Source organism: Symphodus melops (genome assembly GCF_947650265.1).
Source record: "Symphodus melops genome assembly, chromosome: 8".
NCBI classification, from domain to species: Eukaryota; Metazoa; Chordata; class Actinopteri; order Labriformes; family Labridae; genus Symphodus; species Symphodus melops.
In genome coordinates, this window is record NC_136698.1 from 8,996,015 (window position 1) to 9,013,360 (window position 17,346).

General features: G+C 38.8%; 1 protein-coding gene across 1 annotated transcript; it reads right to left on the reverse strand.

The window, feature by feature from the left end:
- jak3 (Janus kinase 3 (a protein tyrosine kinase, leukocyte)) lies at positions 1 to 13,284 on the reverse strand. The gene is made up of 24 exons (XM_079350245.1): positions 13,194 to 13,284; positions 12,191 to 12,396; positions 11,582 to 11,699; positions 11,184 to 11,301; positions 10,601 to 10,746; positions 9,916 to 10,219; positions 7,960 to 8,079; positions 7,707 to 7,864; positions 7,508 to 7,619; positions 7,110 to 7,290; positions 6,569 to 6,693; positions 6,132 to 6,263; positions 5,935 to 6,022; positions 5,472 to 5,596; positions 5,016 to 5,154; positions 4,636 to 4,787; positions 3,793 to 3,943; positions 3,258 to 3,385; positions 2,593 to 2,782; positions 2,352 to 2,476; positions 1,945 to 2,117; positions 1,604 to 1,721; positions 1,389 to 1,502; positions 1 to 1,153 (listed from the first exon to the last, which is right to left on the reverse strand). Exons 2-24 carry the CDS (start codon positions 12,387 to 12,389, stop codon positions 1,034 to 1,036), a joined length of 3,336 nt encoding a protein of 1,111 aa, XP_079206371.1. The 5' UTR covers positions 12,390 to 12,396; positions 13,194 to 13,284; the 3' UTR covers positions 1 to 1,033.
- Between the last annotated feature and the right edge of the window lie 4,062 nt (positions 13,285 to 17,346).

A 17,346-nucleotide genomic window follows, 5' to 3' on the forward strand; every position in this document is an offset into this window, starting at 1 on the left:
TTATGAATTAGACCAATAAAAGCCGCTTTATTCATAAAAAGGACGGATGTTTATAAGAATAAAAAATACATTAACATTTTGTACTACAACAAGGCAGTCAGAGATCTTTTTAAAATAACTTAAAGAATAAATTTCTGCAGTTCGTATAACTGAAGAAAACTCCCTGCAGTGCTCAGTACAGTGTACCTTCATTATCATGGTGGTTTGAGGAAAGAGTTCTTTACACATTGATAAATATGTTGGGGCAGCAGTAGCTGAGTCCGTAGGGACTTGGGTTGGGAACCGTAGGATCGCACATTCAAGTCCGGATGTGGACCAAGAATATGGAAGTTGTTCTGGGAGCTGGAGAGTTTCCAGGGTACCTCTCAAGCACTGCCGAGGTGCCAATAAGCAAGGCACCAAAAAACCCAAACTGCTCTGGTGCGCTCCCTCATAGCAAAGCAGCCCCACTCTGTCATGTGTTTAAGAAGCCTATCCCTAAAATAACAGACTTTAACCCGGAATTTCCCTCAGGGATTAATAAAGTACTTAAAAAAATAATAATCAAAATTCTCAACAGGTTGCCAACCCATGTCTCTACAAACTCAGCTACTAGTTATTCAAACTGTAAAAATAGACAATAGACTTTTGGCAGTGGAGCAAGTTACCAGGAAAGGTTCACCTGATGTCACAGAGTAGCATTCTGAAGAAATAACATGAGACTAACTTTTATATTTCTTTTGCCTTATATTTACATTTTTTCCTGTGCTTTATGTGACAGAATAGCTACAGTATAAGCTTCAAAACCTGAAAAAAACATTTGATTTAAAAATTAACCAAGCAGCATACTCTAGCTATTAATATGTTAACATCATATGTGCACTATCGGGCCATAAAGTGAGCTTTACCTGATTGTCTCTGGAAGTATCCTTAAGAGCCTTGAACCCAGAACTGCAGAGATTCCATCACTATATGTACATTCCTTTGTTTCTCTGTGTTTTCCTCTGCTGTGAGTGTTACAAGTTCAGCCGAGGTGTGCAGCAAAGATACCATCTCAGCCTTTAGGATTCTCTCTTTCGTCTTGCATGATGGTTTCAATATCGTTACCCAGGCTGGAGAAACAGGGCCGCTCAGCAAAGTCGTATGCCCAGCACTCCATCATCAGACTGTACACCTAGTTTGACAGCAGGAAAAATAGGATCAGCTTTTTTACCTCGACAATTTGAAAAAATGTTTGGATTGAAGTTGCTGGCTTTAGTTTGACAGCAGCAGTGAGTTGTTTGGTGAGTTAATCACAGCACATTTTTAATGATTTTTAAATAAACACCTTTTATTTAGTCATTATCAAGGTCAGTGTCTTTTGAAAAGCTTTCTTTATTCCAAGATGAAACCACCTAACATGAACACACCTTGGTTGGACAGTTGGGCGGAGCTGGCAGCCTCCAGTTGTTCTTCAGAATATTTGCCAGATTCATTGCAATGGATGGACCCTGCACGTTGTACCCAATCTCCTGCATACACAGCTGAGGGGGAATCATTATGGTGTTGCAGTTGGATTAAACACGTTTTGATGATGACAAGAATGAATCACTGTGCATGCATGTACGTATACGATAACCCTTACTTTTTTTGGGTTGGTTTTCATGTCACAGTAGTTGAAAATCTCATGGAGAACGACTCCGAAACTCCAGACATCTGACTTGTGGGAGAATTTTAACTCATTGATGGCCTCTGGCGCGTACCTGCATTAGATGAGCAGTGTTTGGTCAGGTTGACCTCCAAAACTGAACAAGAAGTCATCTTTATTTAAAATATGGCTCTGGATCATGACTACATGGTACTCTGGTATGTCTGAGCTGCTGATAATGATCATTTTATAGTTTTTAAAACATGTCCATACTTTTATTGTTTAACACTACCGTCTGAGTATTTTTTTGTTTTAAAACATGAGGAAAGGGGCAGTACCAGAAAATGGGGCTCTCTCCAGGCTGCGTGACACGGTAGTACTCCTTGTCAAAAGGAATGATCTTGCTCAGCCCGAAATCTGCGATTTTCACCAGTGACTCACTGGCCACAAGAATATTTCTGGCTGCCAGATCTCGGTGCACATAGCGCAGGCTTTGCAGGCACTCCATTCCCTTTGAAAATTACAAACAGAAAAACAAAAGAATATGCAATACACTCTCACCCTTTATATTAACCTTTGACTTTGCTGCTCAAAAACTAGCTTCATAGACATACTTAGAAAGAAAGTTGAGTTGTCAATCCACAACTTCAAATGCAGGCCAGGAACAGCGTTTATTCAAACATAAAGCTTTTTTTGGAATGCTTTGAGAGCAAGCTTTCCATTAGCTCGTACTTTCTATTCTTACCTTACAGATCTGAGAAGCAAACAGCAGCATCCGCCTGGTGTTGACAGTGTGTCGGTTATTCTCCAAGTAGTGAATGAGGCTGCCACAGGGCAAGTACTCCATCACCAAACTCATGCTCAGACGACCTTTGAAGACGTAAACATTCAAAATAAGGATGAGATGCAATAACGAAACACTGTGTACAATTAAACTGTAGACTGGAATTGTTTTAGTCTATGTTTGTGGTGATTGCTTTTATTACCCGTGCTGTAGCAGACCCCTCTGTACTTGACTATGTAGTCGCAGTGAAAAACACTGAGGGTGTTGACCTCTTTCTTGAAGTCCTCCAACGTCGACTGATTGTTGGGCTGCAGTTTCTTCACGGCCACAAACTCGCCTGTGTTATCACCCAACGGGTCATAACGGCAAAGTTCAACGATGCCAAAGTTTCCCTAGAAAAGTTTGAAGTCAATTAGTTGTCGATGACAGCCAAAAAAATGTTGTGCTTACAGGGTAACCCTTTTATGTGTTTGGGGATTTGAATGACCTAAGTTGGGCTGGGATGGACTGATCTTTGTCATTTGACGAACTATGTGGCACCAATCTTAAAAAAGAACAGGAATTTTTGCTGTTCGGTGAACAACTTTAAAAAAAAAAATGCAAGTTAAGGGCAGGCCTGGGGGAGTAAGTTTTCGTTAAAGTTTTACATTCCTTAACAAAATGATGATTAATATGTATGACAGGAAAAGTTTTCAGTATATTAAAGGCAGGTCTATAGTTGGAATTGAACTTGCAGGTGTGAAGGACTGATCTTTTGTTTATGCCGTGAGCTCGCAGGTAACCTCATTTTGAAAATCTAAATCATAACATTATAAACATTACCTGAGGGTGTCTACATTAGATGTGGTGTGTTGAGCTCATGCTTACTTTTCCCAGATTGGAGATGAAGCGTAAGTGTCTCTCTTCAAACAATGTCTGGTCATGTTGATTTGGACTGAATGCTTTCCACACAGGGCTCTGTGTGACGGGCTCCGTGGCGTGAAGGATCACGTAATCTGAGGTGAAATAAAAACATGATTTCAGTTTGTTAACTAATGTAGCTGTATGCTGTGGTTTAAAACATCTGAAGTATATTACTTCACAAGGACCTTTTAAGGAGTTGATTGGAAACTTTGGCTGACAAGTGAAATAAATACAATGAAAAATATTGAGAGATCAGTTAATTATTCAATTAACAGATCCATGTATTTAAATGTCTCCTTGTATTCACTATCTTGTATAGCTTGTTTCCGCTGTTTCATGCTGTCAATACGACAGCCTACTTTTACCTGTAATTATTTTTAAGAATATAGCCTGGTATTTTAAGTTTCAGTCGTGTCCATGTATAAACTCTGCTCTCCTTTTTTCAACTGGTTGTTTTATTTTCTGGCAGCATGAGCTGAGCAGTGACGCAAATCTTTACCTGAGGTGATCAGGCTGTTGAGCTGACGGATAATACTGCGACAGGAAGGTCTGAAGGCCGCCTGGTAGTCCATACATTGAGCGACCAACTCAGCCAGCTCTGTCCACTGGGAGGGAGGCAGCTGCTGGAAGTTCTCATAAAACTGACGCTTCTACACCAAACAAAACAGAACAGGAGCTTGCATCAGTCACTTTATTTATACTTTACTCCTGACATTGCTTTATTGTAATGAATGTCTTTTGGTGTGTTTTTGCCTTCACCTGAGTACAACAACAGCTAAAGCTATCTCTCTGCTGCTCTAAATAGTGTTTTCTGATAGAAAAAAGGGATAATCTAAATGGTTCTTGTTGGCCTCCGTAGGTCATGAACAGCCTTCACTATTCATTACAGTCTGGTTCATAATCAGCTACAATAAAAAGGTCCTTGTTCACTAAAAGCTTTTTATTACACTCTGGATCGAGATGGAACAATGAACAAAAAGTTTTGTTTTCAATTTTTAAGCATCAAACCTGTTGATCATTCCTAATTTTTCTGTCACAAATAATTTTTCAACTGTTCCATTCGTAGTTATTGCTCAAGACAAACAGAAAATGTAATGTAAGTCTGGGTAATATCACTTGTTTGAGACTAAGTGATATGTTTCAGAAAATCTTGAAATTCAAATAATCCCTTCAGATTTCAGCTAAAAATCTTTGATGTGTAGGTTTGATCCAATAAACTCTAAAAATATAGTAGAGAAGTTACACTGCTGAGCTCCTTTTCAACTTGGTTAGATAACAGACTATTACCCTGACAGAGCAGCATTCACACTTTTATTCTTATCAGACAAAATACTGGGAGTACCAGGTTCAAGTCCCAGCCCTGCAGGGGGATGTTCCCACTGTTGAAGATTTCCCACACAGTGGCACCAAAACTCCACTTATCACTCTCCAGAGTCAGGTTGTTTGGAGCCTCCAGCACTTCAGGGGCCACCCAGGGGATTCTGTCCAGGATCACTAAAGCAGCGCACACAGAAATGTATATCCACTAAAGTCAATGAGTGCATAGTGATCAGTAACAAGTAACGTTATATGTATCGATCCATAATCATCAATCATGGTTTGTCATCATTCAGTAATCCCTCATGTTGTTACCTGACTAACAGATTCAATATTTAATATAATATAAGTAGCCCTTTCAGTGTTCAGAATGGATACAGGTATACTGCTAATGCTTTGATTTACCATTTCTGCCCAGCATGGTCAGACTGATGCCTGGGTCGCTTAGCTTGATGAATGGAGGGCATCCTTGTGCTGGGTCACCTTCTCTGGCCAGCAGCAGATTTTTTGCACAGATGTTTCCATGAACGAGGTTCTTTTCTTCCTGAAAGACAGCTTTAGGTTAAAGTTGCCTCATTATACTATAGGCAGTTGCATCGGCCTACTTTCCAGGTCAAAGTGATCAAAAGGAATTTACATTTTTCATGGAAAAAACTAGCAACCACTTTAACTTTTATTATAGCAGTATAATGCAACTGGGAATGGGTAACTGATAAAATGTTAAAAATATTTGATGGTCTTTAGTCACCCAGGCACACAGGAAAGAAGGTTCACTGAGTTTAACCAGCCAATTGTGTAGACTGCCCTTTTTTTATCGCCTCTGTAAATTGTGCAAATGTTCGTCCTCAAAGTTGATCCTACCAGAAAGTTCAGGACAGACGCCAGTTGTTTTGCTACGTCAAGTTTCCAGCTCACTGACACAGATCTCCCCCTCTTCAAGTAAAGGTCAAGAGCCCCATGCTCGACAAACTCCTGCACCATGATGTCTGTAAGGCACAGCAGGGATTGTTTCTACAGCTGTTCTTCAAAAAAACACCAAGTACAAATTCTTGATCACAGACAACAGACAGAGACGGGGTCACTTGAGGATGTAAACTGAAGATATTCTCATCGTGAAGAAAATTATATATCATATTTATTGGTCTATTCATTAAGTCATTTTTCTCCACAAGTTTGTTTGCTGTTTGGAAGAGCAGGGAAGTAATTTCAAATGCTTTGCTGCTAAGAAAAACATGGGCAGTTAAATGTACAAAGCTCACCTTAGTCACTGAGCATTAAAACATGAAAAAGGAGAAGCATAGTGTCCTTGTGAATCTGAACTCACTTTTTGCTCCATAAACACTAACACCATATACAAGCAGGAGGTGTTTGTGTGAAATCTGGCTCATTAAGCTGGCAGCTTCAAAGAATGACTGACAAGAGGAAACGAGAAGAAAACAAAACAAAAAAAAAGCTTTAGATCAATCAGTAATCTGCAATAACATTCAAACATTCGGACAATTTTAAACTGACAACACCTACTTCCCAGCAGTTTTTGTGAACGGCATTGAGCTCTTTCAGGAAAACCTCCGTCACGTGTTTCTCCCCATCTCGGGTGTCAGTTTTGTAGCCCTTGAAAATCCGAGTGAAGGATCCTTGTCCAAGGCTTTCGTCCTTACAGGTAAAGAAAATCATCATCAATTATAAATTACATCATAAATAACATTTCACAGCTCAAGTCTGACTTTAATATATTAGTGGTACCAATGCTAGCAGTTTTTCTGGTATACCCGAGTTGATGGTTGTAGGATCAATGGGAGCAAATAGTGATTCATATTATCACAAAGGATACAAAAACAAGAGTCATGAAAATAGGGTTGATAACAAAAATGCTAAAAAACAAGTGCTGTCATTAATATTTGTGGATTTTGATTCACGATCAAAGTCTTGTTCATCTGGAGTCTTGTTTCCATTCTCACCCATTTTAAGTCTTCATATTTGATCATGTGGAACTGGATATGACTGAATTTGTTTCTCTCCAGAGTTGGAGATCCTTGAGCCTCCACAGAGCTGCTGCTCCGTATGATGATCAGATTTGTGAGCTCTGGAGGAACAGCAGAAAAGTCAAAGCATGAATTACAACATAAAAAACTCTTAATATGTGTTGGTTTGTTTTAGATCTTCTCGTAATACTAAAGTCACCATGCCTCTACCTAACAAAATATGCCACATTGTGTGCCGTCGAGTTAACATGGGTACAAAAGAGTGGCAATACGTACATATACAGAAAGAGACAGATGCTTGAAGAAAGAAAAAAGCAGCATACACAGCTATGATGCACCTTCACATTTAATCTATAACTACGCATTAGAAGGCCTTCTGAAGAGTAGAGGCCCTTGTCCCCCTTACATCAGAGTCAAGCTTTACCTTTAATTTGTGCCCCAAATGTATCCAATAGATATCATTGCTTTTAAAGATGTTATCAACTAGTTTATGGATCCATGACTTTGGGAAACGCACCTTCGGGTCGAGGTGGACAGCAGCGGCTCAATTTGACAGGTACGTCAGCCAAGAGCAGCATGTTGTGTTGGTAATAGCAGGTGAGCTCTTTCAAGCTGGAAAAGTTTTTATGAACACCAGGGAGACTGTAGTGCTCACTCTCAATGATAAGACAGTCTTTGTAGTCAAGTCCAAGCGGAGTCTGCATGAATAAAGATGTTCACAAAACAGAAGAAAGTTTCGAGACAACAGGATTCAGTAAACTTTGCAGATATGTTTACACACACTTCTTTGTTTTTGTTCAGAATCAATGTTCAGAAAAACAACTGCATCATCTGCTAAGAAAGACACTTTCATGATATGACTAGCAACTTAGTCTTCTGTGCATAATTTTATTTTGCTCTCTAAGGAACTTTTACCTGAACACAAACAGTCATGAAGAAGTTGTTGTAGTTCTTGGGACTCTGCCGAAGAAGGAACAAACCACCTTTAGCTCCAGACTTTTTCAGCTTATTGACTGCAAACTCTGATCTGTTTGAATAAGACAAGAGAGGACAATATATAACACATGGTGCATGCGTAAGTAAAATATATTCAAGATAGATAATAAAGACTAACGTGATTGGACCGTGACAGTGGTTTTTGAGCCTCTCTAGAATACTTGGAGGAGCAATATCTTGACAGAAGTAGTGGTTGGAGTCTGTGGTCAGTCTGAAGTAGCCATCGACAAGAGACACGAATGAAAGCGCTTCCGTGAGACACTGAAATGTGGCTTCCTGTTTTGCATAGCAATGAAAATCATCAAATGAAATCATCTCAAAACAGAAAAATTCAAAATAACAAACTTTCATTTGAGGGAAAATGTCTTTACCAAACATCTGTCATCTTTGCGAGTTATGATCACCATCCTCTTGTCTTGGGGGACTTGATCATGACTTAGTCTTGTTACACTGACGTCGATGATTTCTTTGAAATCACAGAAGGTCTGCCACTGCAAAAAAGCAAGGCTGATTATTCAACATATTGTTGAAAGATCCCAGATGATTCACCTCACCACACCACACTGAAGCAAGGGAGACTGCTCATCGTCAACAGCTGAAGAGCTCAGCTGACACTTTTACCCCCTCACAGGAGAATTTTCACTCAAGCTGAGTTCAGGCTGAATTTAGCTAATCACAATAGTCATTTTTTACTTTTATAAACCTTATCATAAAAAGTTGATATGTGTTACATGCATAATGTGTACTTATAACATTGTAAGGAGTGTCATATTATTATGTTTTAGAATAGTTGGCGGTCATAAAACCGCTTGTGTGAGTGCAGGCTGTAAATCTTATTGGGGGTACTGGACTGCTCACATAGTGGGGTACGTAGAAGTGCCCTGCTAGAGATAAGGGAGTGTCCTGCAGCTGCATGAGAAACACACATATAACCATATATGTCTTGTTTTTGCTCCATTCCTTTTGACGTAACCCAAAATGAATATTTAAATTTTCATGATGTAAATGTAGAGTCAACCATAGTATATAGGAGGGACACAAGCTTCTCTCTGGTTCAGTCTTCCTTTTTGGGACTTGACTTCTGCTCTACACTGAGATCAACTGACTTATATTCTCTTTTATTTAGCTTTAGTCACTCACTGTGAGAATAGCATTCCTTTGTAGGATTTGTATTATTTTGTAATCTCTGTATTTAATCAATTGTCTTATTATAAAATAAAAGGAAACCTTCCATTGTAAGGACTTTCCAACAAAAACCCTTTTCCTTTTAGATCTTATATTTTCTTCTTGTTGGACCACGACGGACCAAAAGGATAGAAGACCAAGGTAAGAAGCTTTTTGTCCCCATTGTTCCAATACCAGAGAGGGAAGCATAGACTGGGGAGGGACACTCCGCTTTAAAGTGGTTAGGACCCACTAGGGTGTGAGAGACCCAAGGAGAGTCCCCTCCAGGTAACGGCTGCGAAGGAGGCCTTTCCAGTATTAACAGCCTATGATCTGACCATAGAAGGGAATGACTTCAAAACTGCAATAACTCAATAACTTTAAAGATAAACTGAAAACTGTGTATTTCTTTAACCGCTCCTAATAACCAATAGTGATGTTCTAGTTCAAGGCAGCAGCGATATCTTTACGAAAGGCAGTTATTTGCCAAGAGAACCTGCAGAATCAGCATCTGGAGGAGAAACAACGATGGACGTTTCTGGTGCTGCATCCAGGCTACAGGGCTGTGGGAGTGCAGATACGTGATTCAGGAGTGAGGATCATCATCTGTGAAGGAGTTTGTTGAAAGATCCCAGATGATTCACCTAACCACACCGGTCTGAAGCAAGGGAGACTGCTCATCGTCAACAGCTGAAGAGCTCAGCTGACACTTTTACTCCCTCACAGGAGAATTTTCACTCAAGCTGAGTTCAGGCTGAATTTAGCTAATCACAATAGTCATCACATTAACGAATCAATGGTGCGGAAGTGGAGGAAGCAAGAGGACGAGCTGCGCCAAGTAAAGAAGACTAAACAGAGTTTCCTCCTGACGAGATTCACACTCGGCCCAGACCAAGCAATCAAAGTGAGGCAGGGTAGAGGTTTCAAGGTCAAGTAGTAAATAAGAGCAACAAACTAGGATATTAAAATAATTCCTAAAATGCCGACTGCTTAGCCGAGATCCCCGCGCTCTTGCGACAATATCAACATCTCATTATCAACATTAGGTTGTATGATCACTTAAGCATAGATAAACTATGTTTATAAGGTTACTTTCAAAATTAGCTCTCTGGATCGCATTGATCAAGACTAAATCTTAAAAAACGGACCTGGAAGTTACTTACCATAGCAGTATCTGGATCACTACTGTCACTGATCTGAATTCCAGTTTCCCCCGTGACCCGCACAAGAGAGACTTTCGACTTTGACTGGGAGAAAGAAGGTTTGACTTGGAATATTTCGCTTCCCAAAGAAGGCGCGATGCCCGCAAGTTCAATCAGGTACTTGAGCTTCAAGCTGCACTCATCAACTGAGCAGCTGCCAATCTTCTTTAAGTAATGCTTCAAGGTGTTCCGGATTCGATATCGATCAAGGCGGTTTCGTTTCTGGATGTCCTGGCAATGCAACTTCGGAAGGCATGATTTGTAGCTGAAAGAAATACAGTAATACATTAGCTGTTATGACTAATGATTAGATGTTATACTCACCCATTCACAAACATATTCACAAACTGATGACTGAGGTTTAGAAATCTGGAAATACACAATTAACCAAGAAAAAGCCATGACAAACTCAACAACTGAGTCACAGTTCATCGCACAGTAACTGCAAGCCTTTAGCATTTATGAGAAATAGTTTAAGGATACTGTACATGTAGCGTTGCAGCAGCAATACAAAAAACAAAAAGTCAAAACAGAATAGAAGCAAAGTCGTGGAGAAAAGAAATGATAGATGAGAAGGATAAAATTAATGTTCTTAACTTCTGAGACTAGGTTAGGAAAAAACTAAATATTATGCAAGTATAGCTACCTGACAGTCTTGCAGAGGTCTTTAAAACTCTGATGGCGCTCTTTAGCCATTCTCCACAAGTCCAGCACAGCAAGGCCAAGGCATTCCTCCTGAGCACTCAAAGGTGGAGAGACTCCTGCATCACTCGCAATGAAGTCACTTCGCAACTATATGTTGAAAGAAATGTGTTGGACATAATATTTAACATATTGTCAATGAATGCAACTATTTCTGGCATTTAAGTGTCATACAATTCCCCACTCAAATAATTAACATTTTGAAGAATTATTTGAGATAGAATACAATAAGATAGAATTGTTGAAACTTTTAAAGAAAATTCCCAGTAAATTCACCATTCTTTCTTTGTTTTTGCAGTTCACAAAATGTATACATAATACATATATGTGTCTCTTAAGATGAATCAAAACTCCCATTAAAAGAAAGCCTGCATGCCAATCAATTAAGGAATTACAAAATATTGGTGATATGTATCCAACAATTCCACTGATACTGATAAAAAAAAAAATGCATTTTGCTAACTGAAAATACTATAGGATATGTAGTTATAGATCTTATTATATGAATAAATTTAATCTTTCAAAACCTGAGCAAAAAGGTAATCAATGACACTGTAGTCCAGCACTGGATTGACTCCGGCTCTGGTTAGACCGTAGCGGTATGATGATCTTGGTCCTTGTCCAAACCAATTGCCAAAGAAAAATCTGCATTAAAAAAAACAAGTGTTAACAAAACAAAGTTGACTTCTTTGCATATGGAGCACTGGTAGCATAGTGTTTAGTGCATGTGCCCCATGCATGGAGGCTATAGTGCACCAAGCTTGATTTCTGACTCTGTCCAGTGTCCTGTCTCTACCAAAAAAGCCTCAAAATAGATCTTAAAAAGCAAAACTTCTTTACATATTTTGTTTTATTCCACCCAAAACATATTCTACACGGCTTCTTCTATTCAATGAGTTATTAACTGAAAGCAGTTTCGTCTTACCTGACTCTAAAATGGACTTGTACATTTTCTTCCATGCTGAACATGTGTGATGGAGGATACCAAAATGAGAGATCAGCTGATGCCAACCCAAAAAGGCCTTGATACACAGGTAAGATTCCTGGGGTAAGAGATCAAATATGTCATTATTCATTTTATTTATATGAGAATGCTTATTGATCAACATTCAGACAAACGAATTGGACATTCAAAATCTTCTGAGTTTTATTACATATAATCACAAGTTTAAAATCTCTCTCTCTCTCTCTCTCTCTCTCTCTCTCTCTCTGAAATTTAGATTTTTTTTATTTCTGTTGCCCATTATTAAATGTTGGTTTTACTTTTATGCTAAAGAAACCATTTAAAGGTAAAAGTGTGCTACATGAACAAACCAACAAATTGAATATGGTTAAAAAGAGACTTCTTAACACTATATTTAAATGAATGATGGTGACTCTCTCATAGATCGTGGTTCTGTATTCCACTAATCTGAGCCTGTAGTGTGTAAGCACAAGGTGAAGGATATCGTAGTGCTCTAGCATTCATCTTTTTACACACCTGTGCTGTACATTTATAAACGCATAGACTCATCACTTGCCAAATAAATCTTACCACATTTTTTGCCTGCTTGGATGCAGACATTTTCAGCAGAGATTTGGCCAGATGAAATTTGAATTGTTGTTTGGTCTTTTGTGGTTGGGAAGAAGTAGAGGTGCACTTGTAGACTGGGAGCATTGCTAGAACTGGACCTCTGGCTGCCTCCTCGGTCTCTGATCACCAGAGGTGTAGACTCCTCTTCACTGAGATCCATGAGTTCCCTTGAGGACCAAACCAATAGATTTTTTTTTCTATTACATTCAGACAGCGAAGACAACTAGATTACATGGGGATGAAACCCTTTATTAAAAAAAAAATAATAAACCCCTCTATTATTTAACTGTATATTATATATTTCACAACATTAATAGAATAATATAAAGTTAGGTGGAGAGCTGGTGGCCTAATGGTTAGTATGCATGCCTTATGTACTCCAAGCAGGTGGCCAGGGTTCAAAGCTGACCTGTGGCTCCTTTCCTGCATGTCACAGACTCAAACTCCACCCAAAAGTGTTCAGGCTGGGTTTTACAACCTGAACAGTAGATCAGTGTCATGTCATTCCCCTCCATGATTCTGAGTGATGTTTTGAAATGTCGAATTAAGGCATGGGGAATTCCTGTTATCTTCAATAAAATGCCCTCCATGTTCTGCTGAACATGAATCAGGAACACAATGAGTATAATACAGTACTTCATGGTGGGTAATCACACATGAAATGTTAGCATTTTTCCATCAAGGTTTTTGTTCACCAACAGATAAAAACAGGAGCTGCTAACTTCCACCTTGTAATGGATTATTCATTACAACAAGTAGAAAAGTAATATAACTATACTTGGTCCCCACAGGAAGTCACAGGAAGTGACCTATGAAACCTAACTACAAGTGAAATGGAGAAACACGTTTCCACGTCAAATAAAACTGAAATATCTCAATTCAACAAAACTGCTTTACTACAACTGAACCTGTGAGCTTCAGATTCATAAAAAATAGAAATTTGAGGAGTTTGTTGAAGTTTTACCTTTATATTTAGACAGCGTAAATCCTCATCTCAAACGTCAGCTCATTTAGGTGTTTTTTCTTCAAGACTTCTGAGTCTGCGCTGTCTGTCTGTGTGCTGTGTGTGTTTGTGTATGTGACAGGAAGTCTGATAGAGCTTCCTGATTTCAAGAAACAGATGCAACACCATCAACTGTTATTCTCAAACAATTTTCATCGCTCTCACTAAACTGAAACAGTTATGTTTACTGTATATCAACAAATTATGGTTTAAACCTAAAAACTAAACTTGAGTTGTAATTGCAATCTTGATATTTGGTTAAACATTGTGCTACAAACAAATGTGCCTGTTTCTGTGAAGAAAAAAAGCTTTGTCATTAAATGCTACATATGAACTTGGTAGGAAGTATAACCTGTATAAGATCGTAGCTGGACTTGTGACATGATACATGCCTTTCATTTGTTTACATTACTTTATTCCAGATACTGGGTAAGGAACATGACATGACTAAATGTTAGGACCTGCATGTCCTGCAATTGTTTGAGGTTGTCATTATTTGTGCGAGAAAAAAATACTGATTGATCCACTTGAAAAGGTTTGTCTCTAGTGATGTCAATTCAGCTCTATGCAGGAATCTATATCTGACATTACAGGAACAGAGAACGAGCTGACAACTGTGGTTTCCCTGTTCAGCAGAAAGGTTAGTAGTTTCCTGTTTAAGCTTCTACAAACTACAAAGAGACCAAAAAGCATTTCTGCTGGCTAAAACATTTGATCTATGTCTTGGATTATTTAAAATAGGGACAGTGTATATCAATCAACATAAACTTGAGTACATGTACAGTACCTGATTGAGTGAGCTAACACAAGCTACCCTATACTCAGGGCTGTTTACATTTGAAACAGTGGAACGTGAATGCAAATTGCAGTTCCTGTGACCCAATCAGACACGTTGGAGCTCCCTGTTCCTCGCTGTAGAAAGGGTTGTGCGCATTCAGAGGGAGCAAGGAGAAAAAGCAATCCACAATGTATGCACATCATGGAAGATAAAGATGTAAGTTGGCTGAACTCACATTGTTAAAGAGTAATGAAACAGATGTCAGCATTGCTGATTAAGGTGGGTGAATCCACCTGTCTTAAGTTTAATATATTGTAATATGATTTAGTGCTCTTTACATGGTTGTGTGATATTGTTGTTGATTTGGATGAATTAGTTTATTAACTTTTTATTTTGTATTTTTGTTTATTTAACATGGATAAAGTGCAATAAATGTTTGTACTAGAAATAGCTAATTTTCCTCTTCACTTCTTTTATAGACTCAATCCAGCTGAAATGGGATTTTTGCCTGAGTACACTGCTGTAATGAAGCCTGTAGCCATGTCCCTTAACATCCTCCAAGAGGAATCATCTGTGCATATGGGCTTCCTGCTGCCAACACTTCACCAGTTGCAAGACAAGTTGAAGAAGCTGGAGTCGGCTTGCAAAGTGTGTGGACCTCTCATTGACGCCCTGCAGGATGGGATCCAGAAATGTTTTGGAGACATCATGAAAGAACCTGAGCTGATTCCTGCAGCTATACTCGTTCCAAAATTCAGGACATCATGGATCTCTGAAGAGACCGTCTTAAAAGCTGGTAAATATACTTATGTATCAATTTAAATGTGAATCTGTAGACCTTGACATAGACTTACCTGCCACTTCATTCGGTGCACTTGTACAATCCATTACAAAAACTCTGCCATGATTTCTGTCTTTACAAAGATAAAAAAGTAAATTTTTGATCGACACTGTCAGAGAAGGATTGATTTGACCATGTGCAGTATATTGTTGAGGTTGCACAGTAGTGTTGAAACAGACTGTATTGTTTTGAGATGTTTCTAATATTTTGGCCACCCGAGAGGGCCGGAATATTAGAAACACCAGTCAACATACAGTACTCTAGTACAACAGCACCACCCACTACCACTTCAATAATAAACATAAAGTAGAAGTGTTAACTTTCTGGCAGTGTCAACAAACACAGGAAAATTGTGAGCTTTGGTAAGATAGAATTCATGACAGACTTTTTGTAGTGTATTGCATTATGCTGTACAGGTATCCCTAACTAACCCTGACTTGACATTGGATGATGATGATGATGCCCAAACAAACAGCAGTCAGTCTGATAAAGATGACTTTTTGCATCCATGAGGGCAGGAAAATCAGAAGCGGGAGAGCTGGAGAGGCGCCTTTCATGTCCGTCCAACGGAGGTATAAATGTCTTCACTCAAATCAAGAAACTGTCACTGAAAGTCAACACAAGTCTTCCAGCATCTGCAGCCTGTGAGAGACTCTTCAGTCATGCAGGTCTCCTGTTCACTGCTGAAAGATCACAGCTTCACTGCAAGAACCTTGAGAGCCAACTACTGTTGAAGTTTAACAGTCACTTTCACTGACTGATTCTTTGGGACAGAACATGAATTTTCAGAAAAACACACACACAGTTTATGGACACAGAACTCTGTTCGTATTCCTCTAAATAATCTCTGCCGGGTTAGCCTATTGTGCTGTTTTGGGAGTTTGTATTTTCAATGCAAAGCATCTTTAATTACCACACCTAACGTCTTATATACTTGCTCTGTTATTACATTGAAGATGTAATTACATTGAAGATGTAATAATGGATGTAATAGATTGAATAACGGATGTAATAGATTGAAGATGGGACGGTTTGTGCAATAACATTCCATCCTTATATGCACTGTGCATGATAGTGTTCATACTGTTTATACAGACTTACAGCTTTGATTTTCTTCTGCTATCCTGCTTTTGCTGCTGTAACACTGTAAATTTCTCAGCTCGCGAGATGAATAAAGGATTATCTTATTTTATCTTTGTCGGTATTAATCCAGAGAGGGATGGAAGACCAGCCAGGGGAAGTTGGTATCAAAGAAGAGGGGGAAGCTGGTCTACCAAAAGGCAACAACACTGAATCCTCATGTGGCCAATCTCCCTTTTTTTATGGATACTAAAAATGCTTAGTTTTAATAAATGCCTAATGTTGTCAGACCAACTTTTGTCAGAGCATTTTTTTGTGCTAGCAATTTTGTCTGTCTGTCTGTCTGTCTGTCTGTCTGTCTGTCTGTCTGTCTAGATAGATAGATAGATAGATAGATAGATAGATAGGTAGATAGATAGATAGATAGATAGATAGATAGATAGATAGATAGATAGATAGATAGATAGATAGATAGATAGATAGATAGATAGATAGATAGAAATTGTTGAGTTAAACTCTATGCCAGCAGTTCAACTCCCCGAGTTGGTTGATGCAGATAAGAAGACTCCGGAGACAACAGCGTAGATACACAAGCTTTAATGTCGCAGTTTGCGGAGATCACTCTTACAGAGAATACATCTGTTCAGCACAAATCCCAGAGAGATCTGCCTCTCACAGTTTCTCTATCTACCTTTGTACCTTTTTGTCTATCCCACCCTGTCTCTTCCTGTTACCATTTATGGATTTTGTTTTACTCCCTTTAAGATAACTATGACCTTCTTTGGGATTGACCTGAACACTGTGATTTTCCTCTTCTATCTTCTAGCTGTCTCATCTACACCTGGAATGTTGAACCGAAACCTCATCTTTCTGTGACCTCCCACAACTGTGCCCTTAGTACATGCTTCTTAATATGCTTCAATAGATAGATAGATAGATAGATAGATAGATAGATAGATAGATAGATAGATAGATAGATAGATAGATAGATAGATAGATGTTGTTTGGTGAAACAAGGGTTTTAGCAAGAGGTTTAAACACTTCAAAAACACAACTGCACATCACAAACACTTTAGATGCGGAGCACCATAAAGTGACACCGAGTTACACTTTTTCGCTCTCTCGTTGGTGAATGTTTTGTTACATTTGAAATTGTTGTTATTGCACATTTTTCTACTTATTTGTCTACTCATTTTGAAAACATAGGCTATAAAATGCAAATGTTATGGAGTTGCATCACTAATGATTTTATTATGACATCCAAGGGAAATATCTTAGCCTATATGTAGGCTAGTTGAGGATTGCAGATTTAGCCACTCTCATTCTCAAACATGTTCTTTAATTCCCTGCACTGCAGCCGATCCAACTTCCTGTCTCACCATCCACCTGCGCCAGTTCCACGCTCAGCTCTCACT

Excerpts from the sequence above, each read along its gene's own strand:
- jak3 (XM_079350245.1), bottom strand. The coding sequence starts at position 12,389 with ATGGATCTCAGTGAAGAGGAGTCTACACCTCTGGTGATCAGAGACCGA. Across the intron at positions 6,023-6,131 it reads TTCACAAAAACTGCTGGGAA|TCATTCTTTGAAGCTGCCAG; the intron begins GTAGGTGTTGTC and ends TCCTCTTGTCAG. Across the intron at positions 1,722-1,944 it reads GGAGAGAGCCCCATTTTCTG|GTACGCGCCAGAGGCCATCA; the intron begins GTACTGCCCCTT and ends CATCTAATGCAG.